We start from the raw sequence: 19,528 nt of genomic DNA, 5'->3' as shown, positions 1-19,528 counted from the left end.
ACAGGGACAGGTCAAAGAGAACTAAATAAACAGCTGCCCCATTTCCCGTGTTACTGTAGACCCGGCTGTCCAGTTAGTTCTCTGTTTTGCTCTTTCCAGATTTCCAGGGGAAGAACCCCGCTTGGGCCCGAGTTGCCAAGTGCCCACCCAGGTCCCATCGCTGTGGTCCAGGAAGTGAGGCCATGTTCACAAACATGGGTTCCAGGAGCCCGCCCTGTGAATGGAGAAGAAACAACATTTAATGGCATGCCTGAGAGCAGGGGAGACATCCTAAAAAAGAAGGTACTGGAAAACCCCTTTCACTGTGAGATTTCTGCTCGCCCAGTAGGAGAATGAAGTAGAATGTTTGCTCCAATGAAGGGAGCCACCCTTGCAGCCCATTCAGCTTGAGATTCGTGCCAAGCCTTTTCCAGCCCTCAGAACAAATCTCCATCCCAGCCAAGCAGGTGTGGTAAATGCGTCTCCTGCCCACATGCAAGTAGGCTTCCGTTTGAGGTGCTGCCTCAAGGGGGCACTCAAACCCAGGGCTCTAACTCTCCCCCAGATCCCCTCCACTGGGTGGCTGCTGGTAATGGTAAGAGGGTAGGACCTAAGGGCTCAGGAATCTTGGCTCGGCGCCCAGTGCTGCCACAATCTCTTGAAGGATGACACATGCCAGGCAAATTCATTCACGCTGTTATGAGTTGGATGATTGACTCGCACCGCAGTGTAATTTCCAGAAAAGCAAAGGCAGGAGGCCTCAGCTAGAGGCAGGCCTGGGGACTACACTGCAGTCAGGCAAAATGGGGAGAAAAGCGTGCATCGGAGACGTGAACAGGGGTTAGTGGTGGGAAGCCAAAGGGCTCTGATTTTTTTTTTTTCCACTTGGCGTATCTAGAATGTCTAAATGTTCTCATGAACATGAATTCTTATATAATTCACTCGGTAATGCCAATCTGGGGTTCTTGTCAGCAGGGGACTATCCTGAATAAAGGCGTTTGGGACATCGTGTGCAAGTCTACAAAGGTGGCCAGATGTCTTCACTTCTCTTGAGTGAACCGTTGGAGTGGAGTCGATGGGTTGCACCGAATCTACAGGCCAGCATGCAAAGCGCTGGCACCTGAAAATTCTGTCTTCCAACCCGTGAGTATGGCCTAATCTCTCCATTTTCGGGCAGGGTCCCTTCGATTTCCCTCAGCAGTATTTTTCGAGTTCGATGTACATGTCTTGCACGTCCTTTGATAGTATATTCCCGAATGGTTTCCAGTTCCGATGCTGTTGTGTCATTTGAAAACCTTTTGAGCTTATGAAGTGTCATTTTGACTTTCGCTGCCATGCTGGTTTTTGTAAATACAACCGATTTGGACAATTTTGTTGAGTTCACTTGTCAGTTTTAGCAGCTTTGGGGGCAGGGAGTCCTTAGGACTTTGTAACGTAAACAATCATGTTATGCACGAAGAAAGCTTTACTGCTCCCTCTCCGACCTTCATGCCTTTCTCCCCACGCACTCCCCTTTTGTCACTATGCAGGGTGGGGGGGCGGGGGGGACCTCCGCAGACACTGGATAGAACCGGTGAAAGTCGACATCCCCGCCTCCTCCCAACCTGAAGATGAATGCGCTCAGTATATTCAGTATATTGGCACAAAGAATTATATTTGTTGTTGATTTTCTTCATAGAAAACTTTTGTAAGATCGTGGAAGCTTCCTTGGGGCGCCTGGGTGGCTCAGCTAAAGTCGCTGGACTTTAGCTCAGGTCATGATCTCATGGCCTGTGGGTTCGAGCCCCGCATCAGGTTCTGTGCTGACAGCTCAGAGCCTGGAGTCTGCTTCGGATTCTGTGTCTCCCTCTCTCTTTGCTCCTCCCCCACTCATGCTGTCACTCTCTCTCTCATTCTCTCTCTCTCTCAAAAAATAAATAAACATTTAAAAAAAAAAGAAAAGAAAAAGAAAAAAAAGATTCCACTTCGGGGAGAGCCAAAAGTGTCATTAAGTTAAATCTCAGTTTGGTGCTGTGGGGCTTAGCATAAGTGACTCTATTTAGGCCCGTTGTCTGCTTTTTAGAATTTATAGTCCATTTTCCTTTTAAAGAAATTGTGTCTCTAACGAGCAAAATCTTCCTATAAACAGTGGTAAATCGTATAAATCCAGTAAAATAGTCTTATACCATTTTTAAATTTAGGCATTCTTTTTTTTTTTAATTTTTTTTTCAACGTTTTTTATTTATTTTTTTGGGACAGAGAGAGACAGAGCATGAACGGGGGAGGGTCAGAGAGAGGGAGACACAGAATCGGAAACAGGCTCCAGGCTCTGAGCCATCAGCCCAGAGCCTGACGTGGGGCTCGAACTCACGGACCGCGAGATCGTGACCTGGCTGAAGTCGGACGCTTAACCGACTGCGCCACCCAGGCGCCCCTTAAATTTAGGTATTCTTAAATACTTATTTGCAAAGTTGGTTGACAAATAGAATCTTTTTCAACTTTATAATCACAAGATTAAATCTCTGACTGAAGTACACCATTAAAATTGGAATCTGAATTCTGTCACACGTACCAAGTTCTTACACACAAGTTAAATACTCAATATGCACAAATTGTTCTTAAAATGAATGCCCCAAATAAGATTTTCATTGGTTCATTTATTTTCTGTTTTCTTTCAATAATTATAAACATCCCTAAGATCCCTAGGTTTTTTTAAGTTACTGGCTAAGAGGATAGTTTTTAACAGGATGCTACTGCCCCCTAGAGGACATCTTGGAGATTTTCATTTCATTTTATTTTATTTTATTTTATTTTATTTTATTTTATTTTATTTTATTTTATTTTATTTCATTTCATTTTATTTTATTTTACTTTTTATTTTATTTTACTTTATTTTACTTTGCTTTGCTTTGCTTCACTTTACTCTATCTTGTTTAGTTTAGCTTAGCTTAGTTTAGCTTAGTTTAGCTTAGTTTAATTAGGCACAATGACAGACGTATGTTACCAGTACCTATGTACTTAGGGACCAGGGATGCAGGACCATCTCTCACAGCTAAAAGTTATCCTGTAGAAATTTCAAAAGTCCCTTCATGTAAACAAAAAACTAATAACTGTCCGAGCCTAGAACGTTACCATATTTTATACGTATTTTTTTGTAGTTTTAACGTGGATAGAATTTTTCAGTAATTGCAACTTTCTTGCAAATCAGGGAGATTGTACTTTGGTTTGGTCTGAACTTTACCAACTGAACTTTACCACCATGTGTGACATTGTCATTTATACTAAATATATATTGTGAACTTAGAACAGGGTTCCCAGCCTCACATTTCCTCGAATTCCTGAATTTCCTGAGCCGTAAGAGCACCGGGAGAATCTTTCTTTTGTCATAATATTTGGTCTCTTGTCCTCAATTCCTGAAGTCACTTCAGGGCCATGAAGGTGAAGTGTCTGTCTTGTTATTCACAACAACCCCCTCAAACACTGCTAAGCTTTTGTTAATGTGGCAACTCCTTTTGGAAATCTCCTAAAGGGGTGGGGTGCACTGAGACCAGAGCAATGAACTACAAAGTACACGGCTGGAACTTTCAGCCCCACCCCCTCATTTCCAGGGACCGGTGAGGGACTGGAAGTTGAAGCAATCACCGATGGTCAATGATTGATTCAATCATGCCTAAGTAATGAAGCCTTTATAAAACCCCCCGACGAGAGGGTCCAGAGAGCTTCAGGTTTTGCTGAACCAGAATGCTTTCACTTGCCGCCGGGCCAGGCCCGGAACTCCATGAAGACAGAAGCTTCTTTGCTGGGGACGTCGCCCGACGTAGCTCCTGATCTGGCAGTTGATTCATAGCTTGACTGTCTTTTGTAACAAACTGGCAATCTAGAGAGAAAACCGGTTCCCCGAGTCCCGTGAACGGCTCTAGAAAATTAATCCAAACCCAAGGAGGGGGTCGTGGAAACCTCTGATTTATCGCCACTTGGGCAATATCACAAAGTAACAATCTGGACTTGAAACTGGCATCTGAAGTGGAGAACTGTCTTGTGGGACTGCGCTCTTAACCTATGGGATGTGACCCTATCTCCCCGGAGATGTGTCCGGACTGAGTTGAATTGGAGGACACCCAGCTGGTGTCAGAGAATGACTTGGTGATGCGGAGGAAAATTCCCCGCACGTTATAATTGGTGCCAGAATTATATACCATTTTGGAAAATCGTGTTGCTGGGGGCAATGTTATTCATGGTACTTGAATCAGTCTGTATTTGCAGCTGCCACATTCATGGTAACTATATATAGATAAATGGGTAAAGATACATAGATATGTTTCTGAAGCATTTGTTTCAAATTATCAAATATAAAAAATGTTAATAACTTTCAGATGAATATTACATTGTATCAAAGCTTAAATAGACATGGGGCGCCTGGGTGGCTCAGTCGGTTAAGCATCTGACCAGCTCAGGGGATGATCTCACAGTTTGTGGGTTCGAGCCCCGCATCGGGTTTTGTGCTGACAAGCTCAGAGCCTGGAGCCTGCTTCGGATTCTGTGTCTCCCTCTCTCTCTCCTGCTCAATGCTCTGTCTCTCTCTGTCTCTCAAAAATAAATGAATGTTAAAAAAAAAAATTTTGAAAAACTTAAATAGACACAAGCAACTTATTCATTATATTTTTCTGGTATAATAGTGCTTGAGCACATAGATATTGAAATATGCGTTATTTTATTATAAGTAATTTCCTTTTATTTCTCTTTCGTATTGCAGTTTGGGCGATATATTGCATGTAGCTAGATGATGTTATCTATGAATTTCATTTCAGGATAGTGGAAAGCATTACAAAGTATCTTTAAACTTCATAAAAATAAGTAGTCATGGATCAACAACTCTGATACCCCTATTATATCGTGGAACTGAAAAATTAAGTAAGTGGATGATGGAAGGAAAGAGCAATGTTTTTCCCTACTAGAGTGGGAGTTAACAGATAAGAAAGAAGAGGAAGCAGGGTGGTGGATGCTCAGTGGGTTGACCATCCGACTCTTGATTTTGGCTCAGGTCATGATTCCAGGGTCATGGGATCGAGCCCCACATCGGTTTCCTTGATGAACGTGGAGCCTCCTCGCTGAACATGGAGGCTGCTTAAGATTTTCTCTCTCTCTCTGTCCCTCTCCTGCTGCCCCCCCCCCAAATTAAAAAAAAAGAAAAGGAAGAAGAAGAGAGGAAGCAAGAACGATCCATGCGGTAATGCATTAGGGTCTGAGGTATCCGTATGAACTCTTGTTTAGTTCAACATTGATACAAGTGGTCACAAATGAAAATAACAGTATAGATAGGTGTACCCATATGGGTTAGTATACACGCGTATATTTCTTTGCTCTGTAGCTAAGAGGGTCTTAGAAGCGATGATAGCCCAGTAGCAATGAGCACACCTAGCTTGCACATATTGCTAATTACGTGCTCCAATAAAAGAAACCGGGACTCCAGTACTAGGACTGGGACGGGAAATATACAAAATAAGTCTGGAGCCGCTTGTAGTGCCACAAAGCAATGAAGTGCTAAGCTCACACACACGTGCACACACACACACGTGCACACACCCACCCACATCGATGGACGTATGTCAAAGAGACACAGGCACCAACGGAAAGACTGCCAGTGGCCGAAGCTGGAAAAACTTGAGCAAGACAATAATTAAAGCAATATCGAATTATGCAACAAAGTATAAAATAAATACCAATGCGTCCATACTGAGAGGGGCGCCTGGGTGGCTCAGTCTTTTGAGCTTCTGACTCTTGATTTCAGCCTAGGTCATGGTCTCAGGGTCGTGGGATCGAGCCCTGAGTCGGACTCCACGCTGGGCATGGAAGCTGCTTGAGATTCTCTCCCTCTCTCTCTCTCTCTCTGCCCCTCTCCCCTGCCCTCTCTCTAAAAAAAATTAAATTAATTAAATAAAGAAAAAGGGAAGAAGTGACCAATCTCCTGTGCACAGAATCACAAATAAGTTATGAAGATACTCCACCCTCAAACAGGTGGGGTGTAATTCCCCAATCTAAGTGTGGGCTGCAGTTTCTTTCTTCCCAAAAGAACAGTAGGGAAAGGAATGGGTAAAAGCGACTTCACAGAGGAACCTGGCAAAAACTCCCTTACTCAGCCAAGTGCTCAAGTCAACCTCAACCATGGTAAGTCCTGTTGATAGCATGTACGTTTGACATGATGTGATAAGAATGACACTCTACCTCTGTGGTCTTCCTCCCCCAAACCCATCACTCTAATCTAATTACGAGGGGGAGAATTCAGACAAATCCTAGTGAAGGAACATTCTCCAAAACACCTGACCAGTACTCCTCAAAACTGTGAAGGTCATCAAAAGAAAAAAAGAAAAAAGGAAAGTCCGAAAAACTGTCACAGCTAAGAGGAGTTTAAGGAGACACAATGACTAAATGTAATGTGATATCCTGGATGGGATCCTGGAACATAAGAACATTAGGTGAAAACTAAAGAAATCTGAATAAAGGATGGGCTTTACTTCACAATAATGTGCCAACAATGGATCATGAATTCTAACAAATTACCCTGTTAATATAGGATATCGATGATAAGGAAACTGGGTGTGGGGTATATTAGAACTCTCTGTACTATCTGCAATTTTTCTGTAAATCTAAAACTTCCTTTAAAAATAAAGCTTATTTAAAAATATCTCATCCTTATACAAAAACAACCACAAAATTTTATTAAGGAATATGAAAAGAAACTTGAATAAGTGGAAAGACTTATCATGCTCCTGGATGTAAAGAATAGTTTCTGTAAAGCTTTTCTTCCTGAATATTTATTTTAAAACTTAATTTCAGGAGCGCCTGGGTGGCTCAGTCGGTTAAGCGTCCGACTTTGGCTCAGGTCATGATCTCACAGTCTGTGGGTTCGAGCCTGGCATCGGGCTCTGTGCTGACAGCTCAGAGCCCGGAGCCTGCTTCCGATTCTGTGTCTCCCTCTCTCTCTGCCCCTCCCCTGATCATGCTCTGTCTCTCTCTGCCACAAAAATAAATAAAAACATTTAAAAAATTTAAAAACTAAATTTCAATCAAAAGAGGAAGGTTTTTTGGGTTTTTTTTTGGAAATTGAAATATTTTTAAAGTTCATCTGAAGAATTAAAAGGTAGGAAGAGCCAGAATATTTTTTAAATTTTTTTTTTTTTTAAATTTTTTCAACGTTTTTTATTTATTTTTGGGACAGAGAGACAGAGCATGAACGGGGGAGGGGCAGAGAGAGAGGGAGACACAGAATCGGAAACAGGCTCCAGGCTCCGAGCCATCAGCCCAGAGCCTGACGCGGGGCTCGAACTCACAGACCGCGAGATCGTGACCTGGCTGAAGTCGGACGCTTAACCGACTGCGCCACCCAGGCGCCCCTTTTAAATTTTTTTTTTAACGTTTTATTTATTTTTGAGACAGAGAGAGACAGAGCATGAACGGGGGAGGGGCAGAGAGAGAGGGAGACACAGAATCGGAAGCAGGCTCCAGGCTCTGAGCCATCAGCCCAGAGCCCGACACGGGGCTCGAACTCATGGACCGCGAGATCGTGACCTGAGCTGAAGTCGGACACCCAACCGACTGAGCCACCCAGGTGCCCCCAGAATATTTTTTAAACCTAAATCAAAATGAGCAGATATTAAATCGAACATAAGTTTATAAACGTTACAACAGGGTGATACTGTTGCCAAAAGAGATAGTTCATCGAAACAGAAAATTCCAAAACACCTATCCTGGTATACATCTACCAGTACGTGCATTTTGAATATAAAGATAGAATTTCAGGTCAGAGAGGAAATGAAAGATGATTTAATAAATGATATGAGAACAGCTAAGACATGTATAGGTATATGCAAAGCGCCCTGTATGTGCCAAACTGAATTCCAGATGGGCTTAAAAATGAAACCCCAGAAGAACCTAAAGACAACACAGGTGATGATGTACCTGATAGCTAACGGGAACAACCCTTTTAAGCACACAAAGACAAAATAATAAAGGATCGGCAAATCTGTATAGGTATGAAAAAGTTTTGTGTTAAAAAGGGCAAAAAATAAGTAATGAACTTGAAACAAAATTCGGCAACATCCGTAAGAAGGGATTAAGAGAGTTAATATATAATTCCTATATATCTGCAAGGGGGAAAAAAAATAACAGCTCCGTAGGAAAAAGAATGTGAGAAGGTAACTTACAAAACAAGGACTGCACAAGCCTAATAAACTTAAAAATAGTTAGCCTCTGTTGGGACGCGTGCGTGGCTTAGTCGGTTAAGCATCGGGGCTTAGCTCAGGCCATGATCTCGCAGTTCATGAGTTTCAGCCCGGTGTAGGGTGCTGTGCTGACAGCTCAGAGCCTGGAGCCTGCTTCGGATTCTGTGTCTCCTTCTCTCTCTGTCCCTCTCCCACTAGTGCTCTGTTTCTCTCTCTCTCAAAAATAAATACACATTTTTTAAAAAAGCCTCTATTAACTTTAAAAATAAAACTGCCACATATTTTATCAGTAAAAATTGGTCTATTCAGGAATAGCGGAGAATTACAATCCCTGACACAAAACCTATGGCAAAGCCATAGGCAAGCCTGGGGAACAAAGAAATCAGCTCTTTGGGTAATGGGTAAAAGGGAATGGGTAAGTTGGGAGGGCTGTTATATGAACAAAAAGTCTGTTGGCGTCAACTGGAAGTTCAAAGGAGACTGGCTCTTCATTGGCTCTGTGGTGTGGCTCTCTTTTTGGCTGGGCTGTTGCCAGAGTAGGCGGAAAACCTTCCTCCGCCTGGGGTAGTAAAGCAACAACTAAAGTAGTATCTACTTGGAAAGTAGGTCTCTTCCGGTTGGGGGTCTGCAATTGATGAGGAGCGGTAGGGCGTGAGAGCTCCCCCTGCTGGCCTCGCAACTCCATTTTAGCGAGGTTTCCTTTTATTTTCGCGCCTCATTAGTGGTAAAAGAAATGTAAATAAGTCACAATTTTCCACCTTTCACCGCAAATCTTTTCTTTTTTTTTTTTTATTGACAAAGGTAACTTGGTGAGGAATAGGAAAAAAATAGATCTTCTCACATACTTCTGAGAGATGGGTAAACTGACACAATATTTTTGGAGAGCATCCTAACAATAAATATCAAGTTCCATAAGAAATGCATAGTGTCCGACCCAACAACTCTACCTGTAGGAACATATTATCAAAAAAACTATCTGTGCATGGTGACCTAAGCACTTCCTGCCACGTATAAGAACTCATAAGAACTTATAAGCACTTATCAGCACTTATATGAACAAAAATTGGAAAGAATTTAAACCCTTGGGGGGTGGGGGTGCTGATACCTTGAACTACAGCACATTCACAGGATAGCTGTTTGATGATAAGTACAAAACACATACAAGTTCTAGAAAAGGCAAACGTGTAGGGACATAAAAACAGATGAGTGGTCGCCAGGGGCTGGGGTCCAGCAAGACTGACTACAAAGGAGCATGAGACAAGGTGTGGGGAGAGGGTGATGGTGTTGAAAATGCTCCGGGGAGCCTGGGGTGGCTCAGTCAGTTAAGCACGACTCTTGACTTTGACTTTGGCTCAGGTCATGATCTCATAGTTGGTGAGTTCAAGCCCCGCATCAGGCACTGTGCTGACAGCCTGGGCCTGCTTGGGATTCTGTCTCCCTCTCTCTCTGCCCCTCCACTACCTCTCTAGCTCTCTCTCAAAAAAAAAAATAAATAAAAATAAACTTGAAAAAAAAAAAAAAAAAGAAAGAAAATGCTCCACGTCTGAGCTGGTGGTTCCTCGACTGTAAAAGTTTGCCCAAACCCATAGATGTGTCCACTGAAAGGTTGAATTTTACTGTGTGTAAATTATATCTCAATAAACTTGACTTTAAAGAAAATCCTGTGGAAGAATATTAAGCAGCCTGGGGAAATTTAAATGACCCATTAAATGGGGAGCTTGCAAGGTAGTGTGCACATTGTGATCAGAACTTGGTAAGGGGGGTTACGTTTTCAGAGTGTGACAGAAACTGGGCAACCTTGATGAGGTAGACTGGAAGGAAATGTGCCAAAATGTGTCTCCCTGTGGAAATGAAATTAAATGTGGTTGACTCTTGAACATGGGGGAGGGAGGGTTGGGGCACCAACACCTTACACAGTGGGAAATCTGCCTATAACTTTGACTCCCTCAAAACTTAACTAGTAATAGCCTACTGTTGACCAGAAGCCTCCCCAACCACCTAAACAGTCAATTTGCAGCTATTTTGTGTTGTATGCATTATACACCGCGTTCTCACAATAAAGTAAGCTAGAGAAAAGAAACTCACAAGAGGGGCGCCTAAGTGGCTCAGTCAGTTAAGCGTCCAACTTCGGCTCAGGTCATGAGCTCACTGTTCTTGAGTTCGAGCCACTAATCGGGCTCTGGGCTGACAGCTCAGAGCCTGGAGCCTGCTTTAGATTCTGTGTCTCCCTCACTCTTCCCCTCTCCTGCTCCTGCTCTGTCTCTGTCTCTAAAATAAATAAACATTTTTAAAAAATTTTTAAGAAAATCACAAGAAGATAAAATGTATTTACAGCACTGTCCTATTAAAAATCCGCATATATGTGGATTTATGTTGTTCACATCCATGTTTTTCAGGAGTCACCCGTATTTTTTCTTCACATTGTTATCTTTCTTTGTTTCTTTATCGCTGGAAACCATTTCTCTGTTGTTCAGATGCTTTAGGACGCTTTTCTCTTTGACGGGGCCACCAAGAAGGAGGGAAACCACCAGCGGGCAGAAGAGCCAGGGGAGGAAGGGGGGCTCAGCGGAGAAGCAGAGGAGTGGGGCTGCGGGGCGGGGCTTGAGGGCTGGGGCGGGGCGGGGCGGGGCGGAGGGTGGGGCGGGGCGGGGCAGGACTGGCTCTGGGTTTTGCTAGGGGCTGACCGCGCGGAAGGGCCTGCCCCGCGAGGGGCAGGCCGAGTTTCCATTGGAAATCAGGAAATCACCCCCGCTGGTGCTTAGATGTTTCTAGAGCTCCGCGAGGACAAGGAAGGCGGCACCATGATGAGTGAGTCTAGCTTTGCAGGGAGCTGGCAGCCTGGGCTGGGGTGGGGGGCAGGCCTCCCGGACCCCCAAACTAGGACGGGCCAGACGCCCCGCTGTTTTCCTCCGTTCCCTCCACCTATTACCTAGCTAACTCATTCTCCGTCTCTCTTCCCTTTTCGTGTCCCAAGAACGGGCGGCTGCCGCCGCAGTGGGAGGAGGTGAGTCGCTTGGATCCCGTGCGTCGCCGGGGAGGGGACTGCGGAGATGCGGGTTGGGAGGGCCGCCGGGGTGAATGTTAGGAGCAGAGAGCCGCGCTCACACTGCTCCCGGGAAGAGGACGCCTGATCCGGGGCCTGGCTGCACCCTTAGGCCTTCTAACGAGCGCGTAGAGATTTCCTTTGACTGGGGGTGTTGTTGATACAGACTGCAGTGGTATATTTCACCTCCCACATTTACACACCCACGCACACACAGTGACGGGCAGTGACTTCCCCGGTATCTCACTGCCACTTCCTGGGTGGGCCTCCCGTGACCTCTTTGTCCCCCACCTGACTCCACATCCCCCCCTTTCTCTTTGCTTTGGGACACCCCCCCCCCCCCCCCCCACCAACGAGTTGCCGTGTCCCATCGATGTTCAGAGCAGACAGGCCCCTGAAACTGCCAAGGAGTTCGGGAGGGGTCCCTTCCCCTGGCCCGCGCCAAGACCCAGCACCTGTTCCCCGCAGTCGTGGCCGTGGGGGCCGTGCCCGTGGTGCTGGGCGCCATGGGCTTCACCGGGGCGGGAATCGCCGCCTCGTCCCTAGCGGCCAAGATGATGTCCGCCGCCGCGGTCGCCAACGGGGGTGGAGTCGCCGCGGGCAGCCTGGTGGCGACGCTTCAGTCGGTGGGTAAGTGTTGGGTGGGCGGTGGACAGGTCGGGGGAGGGGTGGGGGAGGGCAGGATAGTGGGGAGAGGAGCAGAGCCAGGAGGGCGTTCACCCCAGAGGCTAAGCCTGAGGGAGGGCTCAGCTCCCTCCAGTTCCGTGGTTCTCATCCTCCCGGGTCCTTTGTCCCTCACTGTCCTCTTTCTGGCTCCTTTTGAGTGAAGTTTGGTGAGAATGGAGGGGTAAGGGGCTCTGAGAGGGAGAAGAAGGGAAGGAGCCCAGGGCTCTGGGTACAGCCCTACCCAAATCTGACACGGGGGTGGCCTAGGTGGGTCCTTTCCCCTCCGGACCTCAGTGGCCTCCTGTGTAAGGTGAGGGGACCGGTCGCTCACTGGATCTTTGGCTGACTGTCCTCTGTCTCTAACTTCCCATAGGTTCACCCCCTCTCCTGTCTTTGCCACCTCCAGCATCGTCTCCCCAAAGTGGAGCCCTGGGGGTTTCAGAACCTAGTGGAGGGATCCAGGTCTCTGGGCCTCAGACATCCAGAGGGGTCGGGGCCAATGGCCACTGCAGGTTCCAGTACTCACCCTCTGTCTGTTCCTCAGGGGCAGCTGGACTCTCCACATCATCCAACATCCTCCTGGCCTCCATTGGGTCAGCTTTTGGAGCCTTGCTTGGAGGCTCAAAAAAGGAACCTTCTTCCTCTTCCCCAGAAGAACCCGGGTCTGAAGGGGAACAGCCAGAAGAAACTGAATCCCAAGTTCAACCTCCAAACCCCCCGCTCAGTTCAGAGAAACAGGAGAAATAAAAATCATGTGTGGATGCACCTCCATGTCTTTGCTCCTTGCAGCCCTGTTGGGGGGGCGGGGGGGGGACTGGAGTTTTCCAAATCACCCCATCCTCCCCACCTGCCTTGTGGAGGGGGTAGAGGCAGGCTAAGCACAGAATCAGTTGGCAGGAGGCTTTGATTCATCCTAGTCTCACAAGCGATGACCACATCCAGGCTGTATACACCCAGGACCATTCTTTGGCCTTCTGTGGGCCTCACTTTCCCCCCTCATTTAGTGATGGGGGTTGACAAAAGTTCCCATTGGGCAGCTGGGGTCAGGGGTAGCCAGGATACATATTGAGCCACTGACGACAGAGCACTTTGCCCTTCCTTATGTATGGACACTAGACATCCTGACTTTGAGGTCAGGCAGGGAAAGGCCAGTGTCTTGCTCATATCAGGATGTGAGCAAGACACTGGCCTTTCCCTGCCTGACCTCAAAGTCCTGTGGGGAGGCTGGCAAGCAAATCACCGGGACAACTTAGTATGTTGAATGTCACAGTGGGGCTCTGGGTGCTTCCAGGCAAGGAGACTGAATCACTAATGGTCACTACGCCATGTCTGGAAAAATCCTCCAATTCCTACCCTGGCAACAGGTGCGATTGGTATCCCCTGTTTCCACTCAAGTCCACAGTGAGGGCTTACTTCCTGCCAGAAAGGTCTCTTCTCTGGAGTTGCTGTTTGTTTTTAAGAATGAGATATAACATAAATAGAAATAGAAATTCTACAACTTCTGCTTACACCCCAGTAAATAGTCTGGGGGCCTCTAGGGGCACCCTCTGCATTTTGTAGACTCCCACTTGTGGACGTATCCAAAGGAGAGGCCACTTAGGATGTAGAAAGCTGGAGAGAGCGTCACTCCCAACCTACAACACGAAAAATCCAGACAACCTACTGTCGTAGACTCTGGGTCTGGAGTTCAAGAGAGCGGACGCAGGATTGCAATGTGAGAGAGGCTAATGTCCAGGAGGAGACAAGAGCCCCGAAGAAGGGTCTTTGCTCCGTTTTTATTAAGATCGGAAGGCTCACAAGCGTCATGGACGTGCAAAGAGAGACAATGAAACCCTGACCATTAGCTCATGGGCGTGAGGGAAAGGGGGTTTTGAAGATATGCGGTGTTAGGAGTTTGGGTCAATACAAAACAAAATCCTGGCACTGGGAGGAAGGTTGTTTACAGCAGGCATGGGGCGCCACCTCTCTTTACCTCAACTGGCCTAGGGGACAAGAAAGAGCATGCTACCTCAGGGTCAACAAGGCACCTTTCTTTTGCTATTAGTTCCTTTCCGGGCAACTCCAGCTGCTGTGGTCTACAGTCCTGTTTTCCTGTTTTGGTCCTTCCTGTGAAAGCACCTTTCTGCGATTGTGCTAAGTTGGGGGACATTTCCGCCCTGAATCCCTAATCTTGTTCACCTCATTTTTGATGCTTTCATCCCAAGGCTTTTCTATTCCTATACCTTTGTCCTATACTGGCTGGCCTTTGCCCTGTTGACCCAATCTTGTTTACCCAAACTTGGGTGCGTTCATCCTGTGGCTTTCTAACTCTTTACGCCTTGTTAACCCATCGGTGCAGGCTCAGGGAATTCTTAAACTCGTTCCCCCACGACCTACAGAAAGCAATTTTATAAAATGTATATCAACTTTAAAATAAAAATAAATAACTTTTCTTGAACCCCTCAGAGCTGGCCGGTCTGCTGGGTGCTCGCAAGAAAGACTTGTGGGTAGGCAGAAACCCACAGAACACTTCCCTTGCGGAGAGGAGGCTGGGGGTGGAGGCAGCTACAGCCTTACCTCCCTGCTCCCCTGGGGGACGAGAGCCTCATGCTGCTGGGGGTCGGGCAGTAAACCCCTAAGCTCCCAGAACACAGGTGAAAATCACCATAGATGGAGGGGGAGAAAAGAAGAATACCTCCACCCCCAAGGTCGGGGTGCTAAACCCTCCGGGGCGCAGAGAGAACCCACCCACCACCGGGGGAGGGACAGAGCTACTGAGAAAATCCCCTCCCCAGACTTGCCCAGACTGAGGCCGGATGGGACCGCAGAGAATGCCACTATCCCCGCCGCCAGCCTGGCAAGGAACAAGCAACAGACGTCTGCACGGTTGGGGGAGCAGGTGTCCAGGGAGACCCTCTCTGAAATGCACACACCAAAAGGAAGCCTAAAGCTGAGAATGGAGCAGACGCTGAGAAACACCAGCTCCCAAAGGAAACACAAGGTGAAACTAGTCCCATGGTAGCCATAGCAACACCTAAATCCACACCCTGTGCAACTTCCGGTAAGACGGAGCTCCCGGGTACTCCTAGGGGAAGAGGCGCACTTGTCTCCAGACGTAAATACTGTTCACTTCCTGGTCTCCACTGAGCTTGCGCAGCGGACGGTTGGAGCCTTGCCCCCGTACCCCCTGGCACTCACCCTCTAGCCCTTGCTGTCCCCTACTGCCAGCGCCGATGACCCCTTCCTAGGCCCCCAGCCCTGGCTGACAAGACAGGCTGGAAGCAGGGTGTCGGCTCCCGCAGAAGAGACTTCAGCCAATGATGGGTTTTAGTTGGGGATGAACACCCCTCAGGTGGGACAACTCAGGCCTGCCCTAGACTCCCGGGGGTCTCCCAGGGGTCTCCGGAGAATCGAATCTCAATTGCCCACAGTGCAGACTCACTCATGAATGGACCCTTTCATGGCCGCGGGTCTTTCTCCACCTCATCTTTCATCCCCTCTTGGTGCCCCCTAGGGTCACCTCCCAAACACACCGCTGGCACTTGAGTCCTCGTGGTGGAGCCTCAGCCCAAGACAACGTCCCTCCCTCTCTTCAGGCCACTCGGGAGCCCCCAGGGCTGAACCCAAAACAGCCACAGTGCTCCATTAGACTGTTCCCGAAACTTGGCTGTGTTCAGGCCTTATTCATCTCCTTGCTGCAGAATGAGGCTCACACAAGAGCCACTACAGTCTGTCTCACAGTGACCCCCCCGCCCTGGTCCGTACTGGACCGCAACCAGGTCCACATCTGTCAGCTTTCCAGCAGAGAACACAGCTCAGGCTCTGAGGCTGGTTAAGGATTGTAGGGTAGGTCACTCAAACGAGGACGGTCCCTAAGTCTTTGCAACTGTCAGGAAAAAAGCCTGGCACAATTTCAGTTTGAAAAATATTCCTTCTCAGGGCACCTGGCTGGCTCTGTCTGTTACGTTGTCTGACTCCCAATTTTGGCTCGGGTCATGATCTCACAGTTCGTGACATTGAGCCCCGCATCGGGCTCGGTGCGCCTCTCTCTCTGCCCCTCCCGTGCTCATGCGCACACGCACACACTCTATCTCTCAAAATAAATAAATAAACATCTGTTAAAATTTTTCAAAAAAAAGACAAATGTTCCTTTGCAATTACCTTTTCCTCCAGAAAATCGCTGTTACCAAAGACACTCCAGAGAGTTGGGCTGGGGCTGGCCCAAAGATGGCTGAAACTGGTGAAGTCGTCCACCTCCCCCACCCTACCTTGAACTTCTTCAGCAATTTGAAATGGTTTGGTTCATCAGGTAAATAATTTTATCTCCCTGAATACAGGCTGGTTGCTGGAGGAGGCGGCTGGGAGAGAGCTGGTGGGCAAGAAGCCAGTTCAAGGCTCCCAGCTGGAAATAAGCCACAAAGCCAGCCGTTCTCAGCCTGTGGAAAGATGCCCATCTTCAACAGCAGCAAGAGTTAGGGACTCTGGATCATTTCTTCACAAGTTCTTTTAACAAGATCTATAAAACAGGGGCAGCAAAAATCTTGGGGTGCAGATTTTATGTGATGAGTCATGGGCAATGTCTTGACCGTAATAGATCTGTTAATTTTTTTAAAGTGTGTTTACTTATTTTGGGGGGGGGGGGGGAGGGAGGGACAGAGAGAGAGGGAGAGAGAGAATCCCAAGCAGGGGCTCCAACTCAAACTGAGAGATCATAACCTGAGCCAAAAACCAAAAGTCGGATGTTTAACTGACTGAGCGACTCAAGCACCCCATAGTAGATGTGGGTTCTTTTTTTTTTTTTTCAATTTTTCCTACATTTATTTATTTATTTTTGAGGGACAGAGAGAGACAGAGCACAAGTGGGGGAGGGGCAGAGAGAGGGAGACACGGAATCCGAAGCAGGTTCCAGGCTCTGAGCTGTCAGCACAGAGCCCGATGTGGGGCTCGAACCCACAAACTGTGAGATCGTGACCTGAGCTGAAGTTGGACGCTCAGCCGACTGAGCCACCCAGGCGCCCCTTTAATATTTTTTAATATTTATTTATTTTTGAGAGAGAATATGAGAGAGAGAGCAAGCAGGGGAAGGGCAGAGAGAGAGGGAGACATGGAATCTGAAGCAGACTCCGGGCTCTGAGCTGTCGGCACAGAGCCCGACACGGGGCTCAAACCCACAAACTGTGAGATCATGACCTGGGCTGAAGTCGCACGCTCAACCAACTGAGCCACCCACGCGCCCCCCCCCCCCCCATAGTAGATCTGTTTTTAATGCTATTTGTCTTGATCCTCCTGTTCCAGCCCTTTTAAGTTGCTCTGTGAGTATCCGGGGTGCCTTAGAGGTGTCTCCGAAGTCACTGTGGGGACTCAGGAGGACGGTGGCAGGGCTCCCCTTCTTCTCTCGCCCAGACTGGATGCTAATGCAAGTCACAGCGTCTCCATCCGCAACCTTCCTGGGCCAGCTACATTCCCCTCATCTCGGGATCCCTCTCTGTGCCCACTGCTTTCCACACTCTCAGACCAGCCACTGTGGTCCCCCATGGGTCCCTCTTCTGTCAGGTGGGGAAGCCGGTGATGAAGCTGCATTTCGGTCAGAAGGTGAGTGTCTCAGGGCTCGGGGCGAAAGGAGAGAGAGGGCCAGAAACAGTGCTGCTCTTTCGTGTCTGAGCCTTCCTAGATGTCTGGTGTCAGGCTCTCCTGCAGGGGTGTGCTGGAAGCCGAGCTACCCAGCCTGAGTGGCAGGGCCCGGGCTGTGGACGGACTGGTGACTGCAGGGCGGCCCGCCGACAGTGAAGCTTCTGGTACTCCCGCTTTTAGGTAATTTGGCCTTAAAACTACCTGGGGTATTGTCTGTTGGGGAATGGCCCTTGGCAGGCCCCCTGGAAGAAAAAAAAAAACCATTAGGGAAGAAAATAAGATTCCGCAAGACATTGTGCGGCCTTACGTTTAGCCCTTGCCATTCCCCATGGAGACTCCTCTACTTACGGGAAGGATAGCCTCATGCATTTGCCAGCAAAGGCGGCCAACGAAGGAGAGACATATGGATCCGAAAGCCCCACTCCGGTAACTAAGGAGCGTATCTATGGATACAGGTCACTCTGACCCCTAGACCCACCTGGCCCCCCGGAGGCATTCCAGATGGTGATTGAACCTAGTCGGTTAAAGTACAGAATGGTTCATTGGTTCCTAGGTGCACTGTCTCTCTGAGAATGTATAAGGCGTGGGTTTCTAAGGCCCTCTTGGCCCCCTTCCTGGCACCTCGGACCCAGGCGAACGCTTTTGTTCTTTAAAACCACGAAGGGTTCAGGGAAAAAACTAAGAGGTTATGTCCCTGTAACTGTTCCACTTGAGGTGTTGAGAGATAAATGGCCTTTCGTGAGAACAGCAAAGCAAATGCTTTACACATTATAGATAAACATAGATACATGATAAAAATAAAAGAAATTAATCAATAAGCAAAGGGCAGGAGGGGACGTTACGACAAAACAATCATGTTATTCCTTATTGGGTGATTATACAAAGGGACAATTTTAGAATTGGGTAATGTTAGAAAAACATAGATGACGTACAAGGAAATCATTCGCATATATAATGCCGCGTTTACTGCAATAAATCGGCCAGTTCAACACACTGCTGTTGTGTGTCCATTTTTATTTTAGTTTTTTATTTTAGTTTTTTGTTTTTGTTTTTATTTTTGTTTTGTTTTATTTTCACTTTTTTGCCGACGCCGTTCATCCTTCGGGAACCCCCGGACCTGCCGGAGCTGGACTCCGGCAGGGGTGGCTCTTATCTGCTCGGGGACCACACCTTAATCTGGCTGAGACTTTCAATGAGTGCCCCTCTCCCCACGTGTCAGAATGTGAGCATTTCTTTTCCTGGGCTGGTAAGACTCCCGAGAAGAATCTTCCTCCCTTTATTCTGAGCGTTGTAACCTGGCCACCAGCGTTCTGGGGACCTATCGATGAGGGTCGAGGGTCTCAACGCTTGTAGGAGAACTCAGTTCTAGTAAGAAGGTCCTGCTGTCAGCAGTACCTGGTGCCCCTTGTCCCAGAGACCCAGCCTTGCCAAAAATCAAGTGCCAGTGGTCTGCTGGAGGGGATCTCTGGGGATCTGCCTCATTCCTGTAACAGACATCCAACAGACTTGTGCTGGCCCACCGCAACGCCACCTTCCAGAAGCTGAGCCCTGGGGGGTCATCCCGGGCAGAGCTGCCTCTTTCTCCCCTCCTCCACTGACAACTTAAGACTCAGCTTTCTCGGGACTGCTAAGTGGGGAACCACATGGCTGTGTGATTTCCAGCTCCTAATGTAGTTAGTGTTACTGTCACCTTCCCGCTCCTCTTTGCCCTTGTGGTTCTAAGCATCTTTGGTCTGTTACTGTCATTTTAGTGGCGTATAGAGAAGGAACAGGTAAATGCAACCCTCTGTTGGACTGATTCCTCTATGGTCATCAAGATACCCAACTGTGTTCATTAGAATATATGTCTGCTTGGTGTGAAAGAGACCCTCTTGACTCGAACAAGGGAAGTTTCTTTCTGTTACTCAGTCATGAGTCTCGGCTGGGGTGTGGGGGAGAGGGTGGCTCTGCTCCTGGGGGCCCAGGCTCCTGCAGTCTTGTTCTGCCTTCCTTAAGGTGCTGCTGTCATCCGCTGGTTCATGATGGCCACTCC

At 47.8% G+C, this 19,528-nt stretch overlaps 1 protein-coding gene across 1 annotated transcript; it reads left to right on the top strand.

The window, feature by feature from the left end:
• The first annotated feature begins 10,841 nt into the window (after positions 1–10,841).
• LOC132676636 (interferon alpha-inducible protein 27-like protein 2) lies at positions 10,842–12,651 on the top strand. Its single transcript, XM_078447884.2, has 4 exons — positions 10,842–10,985; positions 11,152–11,181; positions 11,689–11,850; positions 12,431–12,651. Exons 1-4 carry the CDS (start codon positions 10,940–10,942, stop codon positions 12,631–12,633), a joined length of 441 nt encoding a protein of 146 aa, XP_078304010.1. The 5' UTR covers positions 10,842–10,939; the 3' UTR covers positions 12,634–12,651.
• Positions 12,652–19,528: the final 6,877 nt, after the last annotated feature.

This window comes from Panthera onca, chromosome B3 (assembly GCF_046562875.1).
Source record: "Panthera onca isolate mPanOnc1 chromosome B3, mPanOnc1 haplotype 2, whole genome shotgun sequence".
Taxonomy (NCBI): Eukaryota; Metazoa; Chordata; class Mammalia; order Carnivora; family Felidae; genus Panthera; species Panthera onca.
The sequence above is the reverse complement of the archived record's forward strand: the minus strand, read 5'-3'. Positions and strand labels throughout refer to the sequence as shown.